The sequence below is a fragment of the Amblyraja radiata genome, chromosome 28 (assembly GCF_010909765.2).
Source record: "Amblyraja radiata isolate CabotCenter1 chromosome 28, sAmbRad1.1.pri, whole genome shotgun sequence".
Taxonomy (NCBI): domain Eukaryota; kingdom Metazoa; phylum Chordata; class Chondrichthyes; order Rajiformes; family Rajidae; genus Amblyraja; species Amblyraja radiata.
The window spans coordinates 34248322-34272376 of NC_045983.1; the positions used below are offsets into that span (position 1 = coordinate 34248322).

Below are 24055 nucleotides of genomic sequence, written 5' to 3' on the forward strand. Positions count from 1 at the left end.
AACCCGTATGTCTTTGGAGTGTGGAAGGAAAGCGAAGATCTCGGAGAAAACTCGGGTCTCTGGCGCTGCAAGATATACTGCAAGATATGCATATACTGCTGCACCGCATTCTTTGTAAGCTAACACCAATAATGAACCAAGACCAATAAACTGTTTTAACTGTTGGCACTGCTTCCAATCACACTATGTGTGCTCATGTTTCTTGGGAAGAAGGACACAGAAGCGTAAGTGGGCTGTCCATGCCTCAAGCATTTTCTCTCCAGAGAGCTGTGAATCTGTGGAATTCTCTGCCACAGAAGACAGTGGAGGCCAATTCACTGGATATGTTCATAAGAGAGTTAGGTATAGCTCAAGGCGAACAAAATCAAGGGATATGGGGAGAAAGCAGGAACGGGGTACTGATTTTGGATCAGCCATGATCATATTGAATGGCTCGAAGGGCCGAATGGCCTACTGCTTCCAACTATTTTGTATGTTTCTAACACTTACATGCACTTACACATAAAATTCCTCAGCTGGTGAGACGGAGAACTCGGTCCAGGTGTCGTTACCCATGAGGAAGTAGTTGGTGCAGTTGGGGGTGTTCCACACGTTCTGGCAGGAGGTCCAGGGAGGCACGGAATTGAACGATGAGTAGAAATAGAACAGAGCCCAGGAGATAATGGTGTTATAGTAAAAGGAAATGTACAGATCTATCACACAGATTGCATATCCAATTCCTGCAGGAAATCAAAAAATGTTTTTTGTAATCAAGCCATTGCATTTCAGAAGGAGTAAGCAGTCCGCCTAGACCAACCTGATCTCACAGATGCCAAACACTTTAAAATTCGCCTTTCCATTCCCACACTGACCTCTCAGTCTGAGGCCTCCTCCATTGTCAGAGGCCAAACGCAAATTAGAGAAACAGCATATTTCGCTTGGACAACTTACAACCCAGTGGTATGAAATTATATTTCTCTAACTTGTAACTCATTTTCATTTAGCCCACAGCTAACAATGGCCTGTTTCCTTTATCATTGGTACTTTTTTGCATATCTTTCATTCATTTGTTCTTAATCTCTCGATATCTCTGTCTATATCTCTAATTTCCCTTCCCCTGACACGTTCTGAAGGGTTTCGACCCGAAACATCATGTATTCCTTCTCTCCGGAGATGCTGTCTGACCCGCTGAGTTACTCCAGCTTTTTGTATCTATCTTCGGTTTAAACGAGAACCTGTCGTTCCTTCCTGCACAAGCTTCAAACATTGACAGAGGAATCTTGGTGACCAAGTCCAGAACTCTCGAGAATGGCAATACAAGTAGATAGTGGTAAAGAATTAAGTTCTTGTTGTCCCATTACAGGAAGGATGTGAAGGCTCTGGAAATGGTGCAGAGGAGGTTTACTGGAATGACGTGCAGCAAGCAATTGCAAATGATGTCTAAACAGAAGATAGATATAACAAGCTGTATTAACTCAGCGGGACAGGCATTTCTGGAGAGAAGGAATGGGTGACATTTCGGGTCGAGAACCCTCTTCAGTCTCGCCCCGAAACGTCACTCATTCCTTCTCTCCATAGATGCTGCCTGTCCCACTCAGTCACTCCAGCATTTTGTATCTATCTTTACCAGAGTTATGCCTGGGTTAGGGGGTATTATCTAGAGAGAGGGGTTGGACACACTTGGATTGTTGCAGGCTGCAGGGAGACCTGATAGAAGTATATAACATTCTAGAAGCATAGATAGGGCAGACAGTCAGACCTTTATCCAAGGGTGGAAACATCACATATGAGAGGGCACAGTTCCAGGTGATTGGGACGATGTTTAAAGGAGATGTGCGGACAAAGTTTTGTTTTATTGTTTACACAGATGTTGGTGGGTGCCTGTAATACTGAGTTTAGATGAAATAGATAGTAGTTCAGCACTGCTCTCAAGTTGTTGTAGAATGATTCCGTTGCTTGATAACAGCTGGAATAGTTCAGGGAAAACTATTGTTTTCCTGAATATAATGAACATCTGCAAAATTCATATACGATGCGATACAACTTTATTTATCCCAGGTGGGAAATTAATCTACCAACAGTCATAAAAACACAAAATACATGAAACATGAAATTAAAGTGATAAGTGGAAAGGATTGGGGATGGGTAAGGATTGGGGACGGGGAACTCGGTGGGCTGAAGGGCCTGTTTCCTCACTGTATCTCTAAAATTTCAACACACGAACCTGGTGATTTTAAACTCTGACTTTTAGATCATCACTGTGTGATCGTAGCTTATTTGGAGCGATCCCTTGAGAGAGGGATCTCATTGAAACCAACCCACAAGTGAAAATCCTATATAGAATGGACGAGGAAAGGATGTTCTTGTAGGTGAGTCTGCGGACATGACCGGGAAGCAATGGGGCATCGAAGCAAAGGTGAAATGTTCTTCAAAGAATGCAGGTAGGTGGGACTAGTGGAGATGGGACGTGTGGGCAAGTTGGGCCAAAGGGCCTGTTTCCACGTTGTATCACTCTGTGACGATGATCTTTTACAAGGATGTTGCCAGGACTCGAAGGACTGGGCTATGGGGAGAGGTTAAGCAGACAAGGACTATATTCCTTGGAGTGCAGGAAGATGAGGGGTAATCTTATAAGAGGTGTATAAAACCATGAGAGGAATAGATCGGAATAGAGTCTCTTGTCTATAGTAGGGGAATTGAGAACCCGAGGATTGTCACCTTGTTGTGGTGAAGAAACTTGTGTGGTCCTGAGATCCTGAGAGCGATGCCGTCTGGAGCATGGTGGTAAGATCGAGGGGGAGGACTCTGACAAAGAGCAATCCAACCAAGACCTTAATGGTGGAACAGGCGGAGGATGATGGCTGACGTTAGTGGAGCGTCACAACGGCTGGGAAGGCTGCAGCAGAAAAGGGTCTCCGGTCATCTTGGACTCCATGCCACTGGATCCTGATCCAGATCTGTCAAGGATCGTGTGGTGGCTTTCTGTGCACCAGTCTCCCCTTGTTAAACAAAGTCACCCACTGGCGTCCTCCAACCCTGGAGACACCCATGGTAAGCAATGACCAAGGGGGGCCTAAGAAGGTTTAAGATGTTGGGGGAAATATTTAATAAGAATCTGAAGTTTTTCCACTCAAAGGATCACGGATGTATGGAATTTCATACCTGCCTCAACTACCTCCTGCAGCTCAGTACAGTTTAGTTTATCGTCACGTGTACCGAGGTACAGTGAAAAGCTTTTGTTGCGTGCTAATCAGCCCGCAGAAAGACAATACATGATTACACTGTGAATGGCTCGATTGTAATCATGTTTAGTGTTTCCTTTGACTGGATAGCAGGCAACAAAAGCTTTTCATTGTACCTCGTCACACGTGACAATAAACTAAACTGAGCTGAGCTGCCAGAGGAGATAGTTGAGGCTGGGACTCACAATGTTTAAGAAGCATTTAGACAGGTACATGGATTGGACAGGTTTGGAGGGATATGGGCCAAACGCAGGCAGGTGGGACTAGTGTAGATGGGACGTGTTGGCTGAAGGGCCTGTTTCCACGCTGTATCACTCTATAACTAAGAGAAAAGAAGGAAACAGTGGGCTTTACAAGATCATAAGTGCTGGAGAGGAATTTGGCCATTTGGTTCATCAAGTTTACTGCGCCATTCAATCATGGCTGATCTAACTCTCCCTCCTAACCCCATTCTCCTGTCTTCTCCCCATAACTCAACACCCGTACTAATCAATAATCTATCTCTGCCTTAAATATATCCATTGACTTGGCCTCCACAGCCGTCTGTGGGAAAGAATTCCACAGATTAACCACCTTCTGACTAAAGAAATTTCTCCTCTTCTCCTTCCGAAAGGAACTTCCTTTAATTCTGAGGCTGTGCCCTGTAGTCCTAGACTCTCCCACTAGTGGAAACATCCTCTCCACATCCACTCTATCCAAGCCTATCACTATACCGTACGTTTCGATGAGGTCCCCCCTCATTCTTCTAAACTCCAGTGAAGGCTCACCTTTGAAGAGTGGGCATATCTTTGCCCAGATGGAGATGGCTCCGGTCCTGTGGTACTGCCCCAGTGCCAATTCCATGTAAAAGAGAGGGATGCCACCAAACATCGCCATCACAATGTAGGGCAGTAGAAAGGCCCCTGCAGTTCAGGACAGATGAAGACAACATCAGTATCACAAGCGGAAAATATTGCTAAGCATGGTGGCGCAGCGGTAGAGTTGCTGCCTCACAGCGCCAGTGACCCAGGTGTGATCCTGACTATGGGTGCTGTCTGTATGTAGTTTGTACTTTCTCCCCGTGACCGCATGGGATTTCTCCGGGTGCTGCACTATCCTCCCACACTCCAAAAACATGCATGCTTGTAGGTTAATTTGCTTGGTATAATTGTGAATTGTCTCTAGTGTGTGTAGGATAGTGCTAGTGTACAAGGATCGCTGGCCGGCGCGGACTCAGTTGGCATTAGGGCCTGTTTCCACGCTGTATCTCGAAACTAAACTTAACTAAAGTTTGATCCTGACTACCACCCTTTATTCTTGAATGCTTTGTGAAAGCCTTTCACTGCATCTGGTAAAAGGTACAGAAGTGTGAAAACGCACACCTCCAGATTCAGGAATAATTTCCTCCCAGCTGTTATAAGGCAACTGAACCTTCATACCACAACCAGAGAGCAGTCCTGAACTACTGTCTACGTCATTGGAGATCTTCGATCAGATTTTACTGGCTTTATCTTGACCTAAATGTTATTCACACTATTCCCTTTATCAAGTATCTGTACAATGTGGACGGCTTAATTATAATCATGTATTGTCTTCCCGCTGACTGGTTAGCTTGCAACAAAAACGTTTTCACCGTACCTCGGTACAACAGACAATAAACTAATGATAACTATGGATGCTGTCTGTACGGAGTATATACATTCTCCCCCGCATGGGTTTTCACCGGATGCTCCGGTTTCCTCCCACTACAGGTTTGTAGGTTAATTGGCTTCGGTAAAATTATTAATTGTTCCTAGTCTGTAGGATAGTGTTGGTGTACGGGGTGATGGCTGGTCAGCATGGACTTGGTGGGCCGAAGGGTCTGTTTCTGTGCTGTACCTCTAAAGTTTAAAGTTTCAACCCAAGAACCTGATTTTAAACTGACTTTCAGATAAAGTCTGAGGGTCACCAAAAAGAACCTGATTTTATGTCAATGAGATCCCAATGTGACGTCATAGCTGTAACTGCCACTGCAGTGATTCTCAAACTGGATTTTGTAAAGTTAAAAATGTGAATAACTTGTAAAATATAACATCAATCTAAACGAAACATGATAAAAACACACCACAAGACAACTGTGAGCAAAGGGCCTGTCCCACTTGGCCGTCATTTGCGCGCCATTTCCGCGACTGATGGTCGTCGCATTGTGACGCACGGGTAGTGTGTGCATATCGCGGGACGGGTGCATGGAGAGGCGTGGAGGAGTATGGAGTTGCGTGCGGTATCGTGCAGTGCTCCAGGATTTCGTGCTGCACAAAATCTTCGTGCGCCACCGGCGTGGCGTATTGCTTACGCACGCGGACGTCCTGACCTTGTGCGTGTAGTGCGTGGTGACGCATGATTACGTCACCGCGCGCCGACGCACTCCGCCGCTACGTGGTCGGCCACAATGAGAAAATAATTACGCCGTAAGCATCCATACTTAAGGAAATTTCATAAGTTAACATCCAGGTAAGGATTGCAGATTTTATATCCTAAAAGAACACTAGTAACCAAATTAGTTTTTTTTTTAAATAACCACTAACACCATTTAAAAAAAAATTTGCAAACTAATTCTTAAGCTGGGTTCAAACCCTCAAACTGTTATAATGGAATACAATTTTGTGTTTGTTGGGAGTATTTCAGAAAGTTTAAAAGTAAATGAATTTCTCCAGCAAACAATAATTTTATCAATGTTTCACTTAACAAATTATGTCAATACGCTGACTAATTCCATTTGCAGAGCAGATAAAATATTTGAAGGCATATGATGACTTGCGCGACCGTCGTGCGTCAGTCACTACCGGCCTGTCGCGTAAATGACGGCCAAGTGGGACAGGCCCTTAAGGTGGTCCAAAAGTTTTAGCGCTATCTTGTACCATTTTGGCGTAATTTAGGGCATGAATCACAGATAGACAGACAGCCAGACTCACTTACAAACAAGAGTGATATATAGATAGGCCAAATGCAAACAGAGCGGGACTGGTTGGTCGGCATGGGCCCAAGGGCCTGTTTCCACACCGGATTACTCTATAACCTAAAAAGTAAAAATATACAAATGGTTGGCTCAGCGGTAGAGTTACTGCCTCACAGCGCCAGAAACCAGCGTTCGATCCTGACAACGGGTGCTGTCTGTACGGAGTTTGCACAATCTACCTGTGATCGCGTGGAATTCCTCCGGTTGATCCAGTTTCGTCCAACATCCCAAAGATATGCGGGTCTGTAGGTTAATTGGCCCTCTGTAAATTGCCCCCAGTGTGTCGTGAGTGGATGAGAAAAGGGGATAACGTAGAACTAGTGTGAATGAGTGATCGATGGTCAGCGTGCACCCGGTGGGCCGAAGGGCCTGTTTCCATGTTGTATCTTTCGATTCAAGTTCAATTCTTATCATTTTATAATTGAGATCAAGGACCAGGTAGATCAAATCATAATAGCCAACAGACTAGGACATTATTCCTTGGTGTAACAGAGGTGTATAAAATCCATGAGGTGAATAGATAGGGTGGATGCACAGAGTCTTTTAAACAGGGTAGGGGAATCATGAACCTATGCATTAAGACATAGGTGAAAGGTGAGAGGAGAAAGATTTATTAGAAAGTAGACTTTACTTTAGACTTTAAGACACAGTGCGGAAACGCGTCCATCGGCCCACTGAGTCCGCACCGACCGCCAACCCTGTACACTAGTACTATTGAAAACACACTAATCTACATTTATACCAAGCCAATCAACCTACAAATTGTGCGTCTTTGGAGTGTGGGAGGAAACCGGAGCACCTGGTGAAAACCCACGCAGGTTATGGGAAGAACGTATAAACACCGTACAGACAGTACTCGGAGTCAGGAACGAACCCGGGTCTCTGGCGCTTTGAGGCAGCAACTTTACCGCTGCACCACCGTGCCGCCCGTTGGAGGAAAGACTAGCTCGCTCCGTGATGTTAAAGTCAGCGCTGCACCCGCTGCTAGAAGCTCAGCAAACCACAGCTCCACAATGTTAAAATCAGCAGGCCCAATACACCGGAACTCCAACACTGGCGATCCCCGGCAAGGGATCGCCCCGTCTCGCGATGGCAACTCAGCGCTGCGCCTGCTGCTGTAGCTCTGGGCTGATCTCCGGTAGGAAAGGCCGTGCCAATCCAGTTGGCAGGCCGCGAGGGAGGGGCGAAGATGCGACACAGAGAAATGGCGCATCTCCGTCCAGGTAAGTGACTGAGAAACGGTTTCCCCCTATTCCCCCTCCCTACCACTCCCCACATAAGACATACTAAGAAACATTAAAACACACTAGAAACACCAAAAAGGGTGAAAAAGCTATGAGCTGCTGGCGTGGCAGCCACTGCGGTGGCACCACCCGTGCTTTCCTGCCACACTCAAAAGACAAGCAGGTTGGTGCAAACTCGGTGGGCCGCAGGACCTGTTTCCACGCTGTATCTCTAAAGTCTAATGATTGGGAAATAGTGAAGGATTGGGAGATAAAAGATTGGGAGGTGGTGAAGATGGTCACGACTGACAAGGATCAGATTGCTTACCGCCTCCGTTCTGATAGCAGATGTAGGGGAATCTCCACACATTGCCGAGGTCAACCACGTAGCCAATGACCGATAGCAAGAAGTCTACTTTATTGCTCCAAATCTCTCGACCTGAAGGGACGGTTTTGTCCACCTCTGAGTGCAGGGCTGGAGCCCCGTCCCGTCCCTTGCCCTCACCGATGGGTCCAATGAAGGAGGCCTGGCGTTTCTTGCCCTTCTTCCGTAATTTCGACAGTGTCTTGCGATCCGCCCTCAGGATCTTTTTGGCGGTCCTGGGACTCCGGATCAGAACCCCGTTCTCCTTGTAATCCTCCTCTTCCTTGGTGGGCTCTGCCGTTGGCTTCTCCGTGTTGAGGGGATAGACCTCGTTGTTCAAGGGATGTTGTATCTCCATTCCACCGGTCTAGGGAACCTCTCTGATGTCCATTGGAGTCAAGACCAACTGTGCGGCCCCTCGAAAGAAACCTCTCGATGGAAGATCCACTGACTGTTCTTCACAAGTCTTACACTCCCCGCTCAATCCTGCAGATTTCACAGACACAAAAAGATCAACATAAATTAACACACAAGATACTGCAGAGGCTGGAATCTTAATCAAAACCCAAAGTTCTGGAGGAACACAGTTCAAATTTGGCAACTCAAATTTCACTGTACCTTAATTGGTACATGTAACAATTGACCTTGAACATCCGGCCCGCAGCAAGCTCATAACACGTTCCATGCGCCGGGCAATTTAGCGGGTTCTGTGGTCGCAGCTTTAGAGATACAGCTCGAAAACAGGCCCTTCAGCCCATCGAAGCAATGCCTGTACGCATTGGCACTACACACACTCGGGACAAATTCAATTAACCTGCAAACGTGAAGTGTAGGAGAAAACCAAAGCACCCGGAGAAAACCCACGCAGGTACAAACTCCATACAGACAACATCCGTAGTCAGGATGGAACCCGGGTCTCTGGCGCTGTAAGGGAGCAACTATACCGCTGCACCACCATGACACCCTTCTAGGGTTTAAGAACTTTTCTTTCCCATCTCTAGTACTTATACGAGACATTTTCTATATTTGAAATAAAATTTGGAGAGTACATTTCACACCTTATATTTTACATTATACCAAGCCAATTAACCTATAAACCTCGACATCTTTGGAGTGTGGGAAGAAACCAAAGATCTTGGATAAAATCCACGCATGTCACAGGGATGGCGTACAAACTCCGTACAGATAGCACCCGTAGTCAGGATGGAACCTGGCTCTCTGGCTCTGTGAGGCAGCAACTCTACCGTTGCACCACCATCACATCCTTCTAGGGTTTAAGAACATTTCTTTCCCATCTCTAATACTTATATGAGACATTTTCTATATTTGAAATAAAATTTGTAGAGTACATTTCACACCTTTGGTTAATTGTGTGTGAAAACTGCAACTGGTTATTACAAGTATTGTACTTATAAAATAAAACTTGTTGCACCACGCTATTTATTTTCTGAGTCCTCACCTGACATTATCCTTCCTCGAAATCTTTCGAAACTGAGAACCTCACTGAAGGTTGGAATCATCATTCAGGTATTTCATTAAACATTACACTAGGTGAACAAGTCTCTGGTGTGTACCTTCACTAACTGCTGGGAGGAATGGATATTTCAAGCTTTTTGTTGCCCAGACCATCACATAAACCACCTTTCCTTCCATCGACTCCATCTACACCTCACGCTGCCTTGGCAAGGCCAGCAGCATAATCAAGGACCAGTCACTCTCTCTCTTCCCCTCTCCCATCGGGCAAGATGTAAAAGTGTGAACGTACACCTCCAGATTCAAGGACAGTTTCTTCCCAGCTGTTATCAGGCAACTGAACCACCCTACCACTACCAGAGAGCAATGCTGAACTACTATTTACCTGTCTATAGGGGGGTTGCACGTAAAATCATCGGGTCAAAAGGCGTGACGCACGGAGCAGCTCAATCTATGTGGAGGACATGGCGGCCTCGGTATACACTGTTAACACACGAAACGCGTACATTCTTTCCTGTTAAAAACCGCCAAAATTATCATTTTTTGCGCTGTAAATAATTGTGGGTGCTGTCATTGAAAGCGGGAAGGTATCATGTTTAAACTGGTGTTATCTCATAGTGTAGCGTCTTTTACAATCCGCGGCTAACCGCCATCTCGATAAGCCTTCGCTAAATAAAGCAAACTTTATATAAACTGAAGAAGGGTTTCGGCCCGAAACGTCGCCTATTTCCTTCGCTCCATAGATGCTGCTGCACCCGCTGAGTTTCCCCAGCAATTCTGTGTACCTTTTATATAAACTCTGCTCCCTCCACCCACCCAGTCACTGACCGCGCTGCACCGATACCACGACCTCTTCCTCCCCCCCCCCCACCCACCCACCCAGTCACTGACCGCGCTGCACCGATACCACGACCTCTTCCCCCCCCCCCCCCCCCCCGACCCCACCCCCACCCCCGGCCGCGGGGTTTAGAGGCCCGGGGTCCGCGAGTGTGCAACCAGTCCGGATGCTGGGCCAAAAGGGCCCACTGTGTTGGCAGCCATAGTAAATGCTTACCTGCAGTTCATCCCGTGTACTCACGGGTCGTGACCTCGACTGCGGCAACCTCCCTATATGTTTACATATTCTGTTGTACTGCAGCAAGTAAGAATGTCATTATTCGATCTGGGACATATGACAATAAAACACTATTGACTACCTCTTTGGTAACCTTCAGACCCTCATTTGCTGGCTTAACCTTGGACTGAACGTTATTCCCTTATCATGTATTTGTACATTTGTTAGATAGAGCTCTATGAGCTAGTGGAGTCAAGGGATAGGGGAAGAAGGCAGGCACGGGTTATTGATAGGGGACGATGAATGGCGGTGCTGGCTCGAAGGGCCGAATGGCCTCCTCCTGCACCTATTTTCTATGTTACACTGTAAATGGTGTATTGTCTTACCGCTGACTGGTCAGCACGCAACAAAAGCTTTTCAAAGTACCTCGGTACACGCGTCGATAAGCTAAACTCAAACTGAATTTAAACTGAACATTGAGGCCGCCGCCGCCACCAGCCGGCCCAGACCCGCGACGCCATCACCGCCATGAGGAGCAGCACCAACAACTCGCCGCCTTCCCCGCCCAAACCCGGACCACCCGAAGCTGCGGCCGCCGCTGCCGCCGTCGTCGTCGTCGTCCCTTCACCGCCTCCCCGGGGCCACAACCGCCGCCGTCGCCGTCGCTCACCCCCTCTCCCGCCGTCCGCTCGCGCCGTCCACTCGAGCCCTCTCGCGTCATCCACTCGCCCCATCTCCCGCCGTCCGCTCGCGCCGTCCACTCGCCCCATCCACTCGCGTCGTCCGCTCACCCCCTCTCCCGCCGTCCGCTCGCCCCCTCTCCCGCCGTCCGCTCGCGCCGTCCACTCACTGCGCCAGAGACCCGGGTTCGATCCTGACTGCGGGTGCAGTCTGTACAGAGTTTGTGCGTTTTCTCCGAGATCATCGGTTCCTCCCACACTCCAAAGACGTGCCGGTTTGTAAGTTAATTGGCTTGGTGTGTGTGTGTAAAATTGTCCGTAGGATATTGTTAATGTGCTGGTTGGTGCGTACTTGGGCCGAAGGGCCTGTTTCCGCGCTGAACCTCTAAACTAAACTAAATTAAAGTAGATGGGCATGGATTATTATTAATTTTGCACTCTGAGAAAACCACAGTGTTTTCACCTCTTAACCATCAGTGATCTCTCGTAATATATGGACTGTGTTTTAATATAACTAGCTCCATAGATGCTGCTGCACCCGCTGAGTTCCTCCAGCAATTTTGTGTACCTTAGATAACTAATCTGACAGTTTCTGTACAATATTTGCCTATTTATCTCTTGCAACTAAATAAGATCAAGATTATTATCCCTGTTTAAAGACCTTCTGAGAGAAAGTAAATGATTCTATTTACATCAATTTCCTGAGTTAGTAGTAACCATGCTGTCAAATTAGAAGCAGTATAGAAATCAGTTCATCACAAACCAGCCAATATGTATTCCACTATCCATTAATTTTAGTCATACAAAAGAAAGTGGCATCTCATGTATATAGAGTGACAAAGAGGCCTTTCGGTAAATTGTAGCAATGCCACAAAATTTTGAGATTTAAAAAATCAAGTCTGCAATTTATCCCATCAGATGAAGCATAAAAAGAAGTTTAATTTGACACCTAATTCACTTTCATATCTTCAGTATTAAAAAAGTTATGGCCATTTTCATACTCGGAAATTAGCATCTTGCTTTTCCATTGACTTAACTCAAAAGCTGTGATCAAGGACAGTCAAAAGCCCATGACTTTCTTAAAAATTAAGAGAACTGAATGACATTTTCAGTAATTATAGATTGAAGCATTCCGAAACAAATATGAAACAATTTTACTTGGATGACCTGAAATTAAAGCATATAATTAGTTAGTTACCTAATTGTTTCGGTGGGCGGCGCGACTTTCGTCAGCAGCGGCCTCTGCAGTCCGTCTGCGTTTTTATTATTTTATGTCTATGTTTTTATGTAGTTTTTGTTATTTTTTGTTGGGGTATGTGTGTGGGGGGGTTGGGGTGGTGTGGGGGGGGGGGTGGCGTGGGGGTAACTTTTAAATCTCTCCCTGCACGGGAGACCCGACCTTTTCTTTGTCGGGTCTCCGTTGTCGTTGGGGCTGCAACGAGGAGCGGCCTCCAACAGGAAGACCGGGGGCTGTGGTGCCGACTACTCACCTCACCGTCGCGGAGCTGGCCGAGTCCGGAGCGGGTGGAGCTGTGGTGGACGCTGCTGCGACCCGACCCCCGGAGATTCGGTGGCTGCAACTGCGGATTTGGCGGACGGCACCGGGAGCCCGCGGGTCCCTGGAGGGAGACCGCTTTTCAGGGCTCCCGCAACGGCGACTTCTCCCGCCCGAGTTGCGGGGTTGAAGAGCTCCTGGAGCGGGGCCTACATCACCGCCCCGCGCGGCTTGGAATGGCTGCGGGACTCTGCGAGCGCCCGCCGGGGGCTCTAACATCAAGAACCCGGTGCGCGACCTTGCATCACCCGGCGTGGCTTTAATGGCCGCGGGACAATCGCCATCGCCCGCCGGGGGCTTTGACTATGACTCTGACATCGGGGGGGAGAGTGCAGTGGAGAGATAAGTTTTTTTGGCCTTCCATCACAGCAATGTGATGGATGTTTATGTAAATTATGTTGTGTCTTGGGTCTATTTGTTTGTAATGTATGGCTGCAGAAACGACATTTCGGTTGGACCTCAAGGGGTCCAAATGACAATAAATTGAATTGTATTGTATTGTATTGTATTGTATTGCAGCTAATTACAAAATTAAATTACTAGATCTAAACATCTATCCATTTCTTAAGAAAAAGTTAATATTTTTAAATAGCCTAAGTGTCCAAATAACATTCACACAAGAATTCACAATATAACATGATTTTAAAATCTCATTGTCATGAATTTATAGGCCAAATGGAAGGAATTTAGTGTTTAATTCCCGTAAATTAATGGGCATTTAAATCATCTTGCGAGTGGGATTTTGTGGAACGCGATCGTTTGGAACGTTGCGGTTTGTGGTGAATTTAAATCCCATATTGGTAGGGAAAAACACTGCCTGTTCGTATGGGGCATAAATCACCTTTTTGCAACGTAAAATTTGGATTAAAGTAATCCTAAGAAGCAAGTTTATATGTAAAATAAACGGCTTACCTTTATTTGTCCCGTACAGGAGATCCGTCCCGTTGTCGGCGTTGAAGGCGTTAGAAGCCGATATTTATTTTACTCCTGCGATTAAATTGTCCAGCGATGTTTATAAAAAACTTCAGAGTACGGATGTCAGAGCGATTTTTCTGCAGCAGCTAAACAGGCTGAGAAAGATCGACTCCGACCGGCAGGAGAAAACGGCATTTTAATCCCGTCCCCCTCTCAAAGGCGCCAAAGTCGCGCACACGGCCAGTGGCAGAACTGCAGCGCCGCTGAAGGTAAGTTTTGTAACATACCTACTTAACACAAAAGCTGTGATCGAGGACAGTCAAAAGCCCATAACATTCTTAAAAATTAAGAGAACTGAATGAAATTTTCAGTTATTAGAGATTGAAGCATTCTGAAACAAATATAAAACATTTTACTTGGATGGCCTGAAATTAAAGCATATAATTAGTTAATTACCTAATTGTAGTTAATTACAAAATTGACCGTTGTGACGGAAATAGTAATAAACACCCAGACTGCCTTGAAAATTCAAAAATGTGATATTCTCAAGATCAGAACTTTAATATTATTGTATTATATGCTGTAAGTAACAGATAATAATAATAATAATAATAATAATAATAATACATTTTATTTAATGGGCGCCTTTCAGACATCTCAAGGACACCTTACATAGTAATCGGAATAACATATAATCGGAATATAACAAGTAATAAAGACATCACAGAGACACAAATTAAAAACAGAATTCAATCCAAAAACAGAAAATCAAAAACACAGTGTGAAGAGAGAGCAGCGGCAGCCAAAGCGCGCCAGCGTCCACTCTCTCTTCACGGCAGCCATCTTGGACACAGACCTACAGGACTACAATTAGACAAAAAAATCATCCCCCCACAGTGGATAGCACTTTGGGGGAAGGCACAATGTCCAGTCCCCACCCCACGTTCACCCCAAAGTCAGGCCTATTGAGGCCACCGCAATTGCCTCTACGGAGGCCCGATGTCCCTGGCCGTTCTCACCGGGTGGTCTTGCCCCGGCGTCGGGAGAGTCCTTTCGGCGGCTGGGCCACCCGGAACGGCCGCTTCCTGGTTGGAGCCCGCGGCTGCAGAAACCGACAAGGCCGCGCTGGTTTGGAGCTCCCAGGCTCCCGATGAAAAAGTCGGCGCCACCTCTCCGCACTGCCGCCTCGCCGCACTGCCGCCTCTCCGCACGCTGCTGCTCCGCAGACCCGCAGCCCGGAGATGTTGCTCTCGGCGGTCCAGCTCGCCAGAGCTCCAGCGCGGCGACCCAGGCAAGGCATCGCCCGCTCCGCTCCAGCGCTCCAACACTGTGCCGCCGCCGAGGCCGAGGTGCTGGGCGGTCCCCGCCAGGAAACGGCGCTCCAAGCCCGCTGGTAGGCCACGAGGACGGGTCGACGGGCAGCCCGGAGAAAAGGCTGCCACACCGACCAGGTAGGGACCGAAAAATATAGTTACACCTACCCCCCACATGAAAAAGACCATATCCCCTACAAAAAAAAAAAACAAAACAGGACTCACTAAAAACTATAAAAAAAACGAATTTAAAACATGGCTAGCAGCCGTTCACCAAGATGGCTCCTCCCACGATAGGTAAATAAATTACAATTCCTAGCAATAGACCAAGTCTTTATGAAGATCAGTTGCTAGCTGGTACATTGGCATATCATAATCAGTAGCATCATCATACTCCTCAGATTGTAACCAATAAGCATAGAAACATAGAAAATAGGTGCAGGAGTAGGCCATTCGGCCCTTCGAGCCTGCACCGCCATTCAATATGATCATGGCTGATCATGCGACCCAGTATCCTATACACCTTGTTTTTCATCAACTTTTCAATGTTGGTATTATAAACTACAAGTTTTTGCTCTTCAAACCACGCATGACATGCCTTTCTGCCCACTACTTTCCCATTAAGAATGTCCTGTAGATTCCATTTCTTAAGGAAAGGATAATTTTTAAAAATAGCCTAAGTATCCAAATAACAAACTAATCCCATTCACACAAGAATTCACAATATAACATGGTTTTTAAATCTCACTGTCATGAATTTATATGCCAGATGGAAGGAATTTAATGTTTAATTCCCATAAATTAATCTAGAATCATCCACTCAATATAATCTAAATTATTATTTTTTTGCACAATACATGGGACTAAAACTGATATTTAGTATAAAAATATTGACTATGCATAGACAATTACACAAAATATAGACGATTTAGATGCTCTTATGACATGATTGTCCAAAAAAAAGAGCATTTAAATCATCTTGTGAGTGTTTTTTTCTGGAACGCGATCGATTGGAACGTTGCATTTGCGGTGAATTTGAACTCCATATCGGCAGGAAAGACACTGCCGGTTTGTAAGGGCCCCAAATCACATTTTCGCAACGTAAAATTGGATTAGCCATCCCAAGAAGCAAGATTATATGTAAATTAGACGACTTACCCTTTGTTTTGTCCCGTTCTTGCGATCCGTCACATTGTAGGCGTTGAGGGTGTTAGAAGTCGCTTTTTATTTTAATCTAATTATTAAATTGTCCCGCTATTTTTTTTTTTTAAACGGGAACGAAAGTCAGATCGATTTTTCTTCAGCAGCTAGTAGCCCGAGGAAATCCGCCTCCGAGAGGCAGTAGAAAACTGGTTTTAATCCCGCCCCCCCCCCCTCAAAGGCGCCAAAGTCGCGCACATGGCCAGTGGCAGAACTGCAGCGCCGCTGAAGGTAAGTTTTGTAACATCGCTATACATTGGCTTTCACCCAATGCAAATTGGAGGAACAGTATCTCATATTTCGCTCAGGCAGCTTACACCCCTTTTTTTGACACCCCATCGGTATGAATATTGAAGATAGACAGGCAGCATCTCTGGAGAGAATTAATGGGTGACGTTTCAGGTCGAGACCCTTCTATTGACTTCAAGTAACCCTTGCTTTCCCTCTCTCTCTATCCCTCCCCCATCCTAGTTCTCCAACTAGTTTGACTGTCCTCCTGGGTAGGCCTCTGGGTAGTGTTGTAGTACTGGGTATCCCTGTACACTAGCACTACCCTACACACACAGGGGACAATTAACAATTTTAACCGGTAGTGTTGTAGAGCAGAGGGATCTAGGAGTGCAGGTGCATGGTTCCTTGAAGGTCGAGTCGCAGGTAGATAAGGTGGTCAAAAAGGCTTTTGGCACTTTGGCCTTCATCAGTCAGAGTATTGAGTATAGATGTTGGGAGGTCATGTTGCAGTTGTATAAGACGTTGGATTATGAAATTGTTTAAGAAACAGTTAGACAGGTACATGGACAGGACAGGTTTGGAGGGATATGGACCAAGAGCAGGCAAGTGGGACTGATGTAGCTGGGACATTGTTGGCCAGTGTGGGCGATTTGGGCCGAAGGGCCTGTTTCCACACTGTATCACTATGACACTATGACTCAAACAATGGGAACCCGGCGTGGGGGGGACTGCCGTGAGGGACGGTGGAAAAACAAAGGGGGACCCGTTGTGGGGGGGGGGGGGGGGGGGGAGCCAACAGTCGCCTGCCTTTTTCTTTTTGTTTTCATTTTTCACTTTTTCTCCTTTAATTCAATTTTAATTTCATGTTTTCGTGTAACTGTTGTGTGTTGTGACTGTCGGCAGACCAATTGCCCACCGGGTCCGCGCCGACCAGTTATCCCTGTACACTAGCACTACCCTACACACACAGGGGACAATTAACAATTTTAACCGGCCAATTAACCTACAAACCTATACGTCTTTGGAATGTGAGGGGATATCAGAGCACCTGGAGAAAACAGGGAGAACGTACAAACTCCGTACTGACAGCAGCCGGGGTCAGGATCGAACCCGAGTCTCTGGCACTGTGAGGCAGCAACTCTACCTCTGCGCCACCATGCCACCCATACAACATGGATAACGTCCGATACAGTATGGCAACAGGCCTTTCGGCCGACCAAATCCATGCCAACTGCCTCACATCACCAGTGACCTCCCATCTACCTCATGGGAGACCCTCGGACTATCTTTAATCGGATTTTATCTTGCACTAAATGTTATTCCCTTTATCCTATATCTGTGCACTGTGGACGGCTGGAATGTAATCACATATTGTCTTTCCGCTGACTGGATACAATGCCAAAAAAATACTTTTTGCATCTCTAAACTAAACACGTTGGGAAACCAGCTTTCCCTTTCATGTGCGAGTGTGCTACCAGACACACACAAAGCCACCAATATCTTCTTAACGTCATCCCAAGACCGGCATTGACAAATAGATCAACCTATTTAGAAATAGTCCACAATTTAAACTCCTTCATGGGTCATTCTGCTACCAATTAATGTCACTCCTAATACCGACGTGAAATTAATGATCCCACTCATTCTGCACTCACACAAATATGGACTCAAAATGTAATTGCTTTAATTCTCAAAAATCTGCTTCTTTCATTTTAATATATTACAAATGCAGGCAGATCTAATTGTACGCGAGTTTAAAAATTAAATTTAGGCTCTGCAGGGAAAGCATTGACTACAAAGTGACAAGGACTATAAAGCTAGATGGAGAACAGCTCACTGGAATTTAATCTTATAAACTCTCCACTCTTTTGAGATGATAACGTGCGATGTGGTTCCATTATCACAAGCTCAAAGGTGGGACATCTTCACTAATGTCCACAGTTTAGTTTAGTTTAGAGATGCAGCGCAGAAACAGGCCCTTTGGCCCACCGAGTCCGAACCGACCAGCGATCCCTGCACATTAACACACACACCATGGACAATTTACACTTATGGGAGGGAGAGATAGATCAGCCATGCTTGAATGGCGGAGTAGACTTGATGGGGCCGAATGGCCTAATTCTGCTATCACATGACCTTCAAACCTGTACGGCTTTGGAGTGTTGGAGGAAACTGGAGAACCCAGAGAAATCTCACACAGGTCACGGGGAGAACGTGCAAACTCCGTACAGACAGCACTCGTAGTCAGGATCGATCCAGGGTCTCTGGCATTGAGCCAGCAACTCAACCGCTGCGCCACCATGCCGCTCGATGTTTTGTTGCTCTGTATTATTTTTATTTAAATAGATGGTGTGCAAAGGGAATGTTCCCATTGTTCAGAGAAAATAATCATGAGGGGGAAACATGTCAGGTTCAAGTTATTTGATTGTTTATTATTGTCATAAGGTCATAACTTATAGGAGCAGAATTAGTCCACTCGGCTTGTCAAGTCTACACTGCCATTCAATCATGGCTGATCTATCTCTCCCTCCTAACCCCATTCTCCTGCCTCACCCCATAACCCCTGACACCCGTACTAAACAAGAATCTGTCTTTCCTAAAATGTAACCATTGACGTCCTCCACAGCTGTCTTTGGCAAAGAATTCCACGGATTCACCACCCTCTAACTAAAGACATTTCTCTTAATCTCCTTCCTAAAAGAACATCCTTTAATTCCCAAGACGTACAGATTTGTAGGCTAATCGGCTTGATAAAATTGTAAATTGTCCTGAGTGTGTGTAGGATAGTGTTAATGTGCGGTTAACTCTGAAAGTCTTAAAGTATTTTTGTACCGTTTCTATTTCGCATATTTATTATCTCCAAACTAAACTTAAAAAAAACACTAAATAAATTATCCAGGAGAGAATGGACGAAATCTGACACGGTCCATTTAAACCCAAATGTAGATTGAAGTTTAGATCCCTGAAAAACAATCGCTGAGATTCCCCTGTTACAGGGTGAGATGAGACTGAAAATAGCAGCCAGCACTGAGTGAATGCTGAATATAGACACAAAATGCTGGGGTAACTCAGCGGGTCAGGCAGCATCTCTGGAGAACATGGATTGGTGACATTTCACAGAGTGCTGGAGTAACTCAGTAGGTCAGGCAGCATCTCTGGAGCACATGGATAGGTGACGTTTCACAGAGTGCTGGAGTAACTCAGCGGGTCAGGCAGCATCTGTGGAGAACATGGATAGGTGACGTTTCACAGAGTGCTGGAGTAACTCAGCGGGTCAGGCAGCATCTGTGGAGAACATGGATAGGTGACGTTTCACAGAGTGCTGGAGTAACTCAGCGGGACAGGCAGCATCTGTGGAGAACATGGATAGGTGACGTTTCACAGAGTGCTGGAGTAACTCAGCGGGACAGGCAGCATCTGTGGAGAACATGGATAGGTGACGTTTCACAGAGTGCTGGAGTAACTCAGCGGGACAGGCAGCATCTGTGGAGAACATGGATAGGTGACGTTTCACAGAGTGCTGGAGTAACTCAGCGGGACAGGCAGCATCTGTGGAGAACATGGATAGGTGACGTTTCACAGAGTGCTGGAGTAACTCAGCGGGTCAGGCAGCATCTGTGGAGAGAAGGAATGGGTGACGTTTTAGGTCGTGACCCTTCACAGGCTGATAAAATATCTTTCATTCATTTGTTCTATATCTCTCGTATCCCTTTCCCCTAACTCTCAGTCTGAAGAAGGGTCACCCACTCATATTACCCAGAGATGCTGCCTGACCCACTGAGTTACTCCAGCTTTTTGTATCATTCTCCAATAAATTACAGGCTGGGAAAATTATTTTGAAATGATAGACACTTGGATGTATCTCATCTGAGACTATCAAACTAATGCTCATGGCATGTTGGCCTCCATAACAAGAGGAGTTGAGTATAGGAGCAAAGAGGTCCTTCTGCAGTTGTACAGGGCCCTAGTGAGATCACATCTGTGTGCAGTTTTGGTCTCCAAATTTGAGGAAGGACATTCTTGCTATTGAGGGAGTGCAGTGTAGGTTAACGAGTTTAATTCCTGGGATGGCGGGACTGTCATATGTTGATAGAATGGAGCGGCTGGGCTTGTATACACTGGAATTTAGAAGGATGAGGGGATCTTATTGGAACATATAAGATTATTAAGGAATTGGACACGCTAGAGGCAGGAAACATGTTCCCGATGTTGGGAGAGTCCAGAACCAGAGGCCACATTTTAAGAATAAGGGGTAGGCCATTCAGAACAGAGATCTCTCGTTTCCCTCATCCCCTAACTAGTCTGAAAAAGGATGTCGACCTGAAATGTCACCCATTCCTTCTCTCCAGATATGCTGCCTGTCCCGCTGAGTTATACTCCAACATTTTGTGTCGATCTTCTATTTAAACGAGCATCTGCAGTTCCTTCCTACCCTTACTTAATCGGTCCGGTGAAGGGTCCAGAGCAGAAACACAGCCTATCCATGTTCTCCACAGATGCTGTTCAACCCGTTGAGTTCCTCCAGTACTTTGTGTTCTATACAAGATTCCAGCATCTGCAGTTGAATTGAATTTGAATTGAATTGATTTTATTAGGGACAGTGCATATTAATAAACATTTGCATGTAATATGCAAGATTGTAGCCAGTAGCTAATTTCCATCTTTAGTCCCAACACAAGGTAAACACATCCCAAACAAGGTAAAAACAAAAGACAAAAACAAAAACAAAACAAACAATAAAGTAAAAAAGTAGCAATAAAAGAGTACCATAGGATAACATGATTGCAATTTTGATTTTGCAGTAACCATGTTTTTAGATGTTTGGTAAATGAGGTAAGGGTTGGCAGATCCCGTATGACGCATGGTATCGCGTTCCTTATGTCTTGAACGCAGTCTCACGGTGACACCTGCTGGCCAGTTTTGAAATGACAGCACACTTCTCATTTTGATCTCTCCTCATTCAGATGTGCACAGAAAGTCCTTGCTAATGTGATCAAACCACTCTACTGCCTCACCACCTCAGCTGTCTTTAAGTTACCTGCACATTGGCACAGTTGGGTGGCATGGTGCCGTAGCAGTAGAGTTGCTGCTTCACAACGCTAGAGACCCAGGTTCCATCCTGACCACAGGTACTGTCTGTACGGAGATTCAAGAGAGTTTATTGTCATGTGTCCCAGATAGAACAATGAAATTCTTGCTTTGCTTCAGCACAACAGTATATTGTAGGCAGTATATTGTAGGCAGAACAGATCAGTGTGTCCATATACCATTGAATATATATATATATACACACATAAATAAGCATATAAAGTGCAATAGGCTATTAAAGCAGATTTTTGTTTGAGTTGAGTTTAATGAGATGCATCCAGCCTTTTTGAGGCAGCGACTGCGATAGGTCCCCTCGATGGTAGGGAGGTCAGAGCCGATGATGGACTGGGCAGTGTTTACAACTTTTTGCAGTCTTTTCCGCACCTGAGCGCTCAAGTTGCCAAACCAAGCCACGATGCAACCGGTCAGCATGCTCTCTACTGTGCACCTGTAGAAGTTTGAGAGAATCCTCCTTGACATACCGACTCTCCGTAATCTTCTCAGGAAGTAGAGGCGCTGATGTGCTATCTTTATAATTGCATTAGTGTTCTGGGAGCAGGAGAGATCTTCAGAGATATGCACGCCCAGGAATTTGAAGCTCTTGACCCTTTCCACCTATAAACGGGAAGGTGGGTCCCCATCCTACTCCTTCCAAAGTCCACAATCAGTTCCTTGGTTTTGCTGGTGTTGAGAGCCAGGTTATTGTGCTGGCACCATTTGGTCAATCGGTCGATCTCACTTCTATACTCTGACTCGTCTCCATCAGTGATACGTCCCACAACAGTGGCGTCGTCGGCGAACTTGACGATGAATGACCGGCGTGGGTTTTCTCCGGGTGCTCCAGTTTCCTCCCATATACCAGACGTGCGGGTGCGTTGGTTAATTGGTTTCTGAGAATTGTCCCTGGTGTGTGTAGGATGGTGTTCGTGTGCGGGTGATCGCTGGTCGGCGCAGACTCAGTGGGCTGAAGGGCCTGATTCCGCGCTGTATCTCTAAACTAAACACTGGGCGGGTGGAGGGATAGAGGGAGGGGGGGTGTCGGGGGGGGGGGGGGGGTGGAGGGGTATTTCCTTCAACTAAACATCAGTTCTTGTCACAAATCCTCTTTCCATGCTTGTCTTTGAGAACAGTGTGCAATTCAACCAAACTTGTGCAGGAAGCAACTGCAGATGGTAGTTTAAACCGAAGATAAACACAAAAAGCTGGAGTGGCTCAGCGGGACAGGCAGCAGCTCACGTCTGAAGAAGGGTGTGGACAAGAAACGTCACCCATTCCTTCTTTACAAACTCGGTGTCCTTTTAAATCAGGAGATATGATTCAAATCACACACACATCTACACCTTCCTCAAGGCTATCAAATTACAAGGACTCCATTAACTTCACAACTAACTTCCACCCTGTCCTCAAATTCACCCTGGATTCTGTGATTTCACCTCAATGTTCCCGGGTTAATATTGGAATAGTAGAATAGTGCAGGGCCGGCGTTAAGCCGATTTGACCGATTGCTCCCAATTGGGCCCCGCGCCTAATGGGGGCCCCGCACTAATGTTCAGTATTTCGTACGGAAATACGAATTCTCTTTGTTAAATAAAGATTTTTTTAAATTCGCCATCCGGATTTTTTTTAAACGAACATGCATAACAACCGCTGCACGGCCATCATACACAAACGATGTGTTAACTAGTGCTGTTAGCACTTCTTAACGGTAAGTAGTTAACACCTTGTTATGCGATGTCATGAATCTGCATCTATCCACATTCCTCAGTAAATGTTATAGTGTTTTGAACAAGTATTAATGACGCCGTGTTCAAAAGGGAACTGCAGATGCTGGAATATCGAAGGTACACAAAATTGCTGGGGAAACTCAGCGGGTGCAGCCGCATCTATGGAGCGAAGGAAATAGGCGACGTTTCGGGCCGAAACCCTTCTTCAGACTCATTTAATGACGCCGTGTTCCTTTGAATAAAATTCACGCGGCGTCATTAATATTTGTTTAAAACACAATTACATTTACAGAGGAATGTAGATCGATGATACGTTGAGAATTTCATTTAACTCACCATCATGAGTGAGGGCCCCGGACCGCGAGAAGGGGCTTCTTCCTGGTGTGCAGGTTAGTCATTCACCTACCGACCCACGTTGTGTCTCTCTGTCTTTTGCTCACTCCCTCCCTCCCTCTTTCTCTCGCGCTCTCTCTCCCGCTCCCCGTCTCGTCTCTCTCTAGCTCTCCTACTCCCTCTCTATCACCCTGTCCCCTCAGCATTCCCGGAATCATTGATGTTTAGCGGTAGACAAAAATGCTGGAGAAACTCAGCTGGTGAGGCATTCGCCTGGCCCGCTGAGTTCCTCCAGCACTCTGTGTTTTTTGTTTGGCTCTGAAGTTGAAGGTGGCTCAGCAGGACGGGCAGCGGCTCTGGGGAGAGGGTTGTGTTTCTGGTCGAGACCCTTCTTCAGACAATCACAAGTACTCTCACCGACGCGAGTTCAGTTCGGTCTGAAGAAGGGTCTTCTCTCCAGAGTCGCTGCGCTGCCTGTCTGCTGAGTTACTCCAGCACCCATAGTCAGGATCGAACCTGGGTCTCTGGCGATATAAGGCAGCAACTCTACCGCTGCGCCACCATGCCGCATGCATAGAATAGTAGAATAGTGAAAGGCCTGGATAGAGTGGATGTGGAGAGGCCAGAATAAAAGGATGTAGCATTAGAAAGGATATGTGGAGGAATTTCTTTGGCCAGAGGGTGGTGAATCTGTGGAATTCTTTGCC

The 24055-nt window shown here is 46.1% G+C and overlaps 1 protein-coding gene across 2 annotated transcripts in view; it reads right to left on the reverse strand.

The window, feature by feature from the left end:
- The window catches only part of LOC116989097 (sodium-dependent serotonin transporter-like), a 63644-nt gene extending 53286 nt beyond the window's left edge, over positions 1-10358 (reverse strand). For both annotated transcript variants that reach the window (XM_033046278.1, XM_033046277.1), the window contains exons 1-4: positions 10310-10358; positions 7747-8268; positions 3989-4123; positions 500-719 (exon numbers count right to left, since the gene is read on the reverse strand). In XM_033046278.1, coding sequence (XP_032902169.1) covers positions 500-719; positions 3989-4123; positions 7747-8140 — 749 coding nt within the window. In that variant the 5' untranslated portion in view covers positions 8141-8268; positions 10310-10358. The remainder of the gene's footprint in view (positions 1-499; positions 720-3988; positions 4124-7746; positions 8269-10309) is intronic.
- Between the last annotated feature and the right edge of the window lie 13697 nt (positions 10359-24055).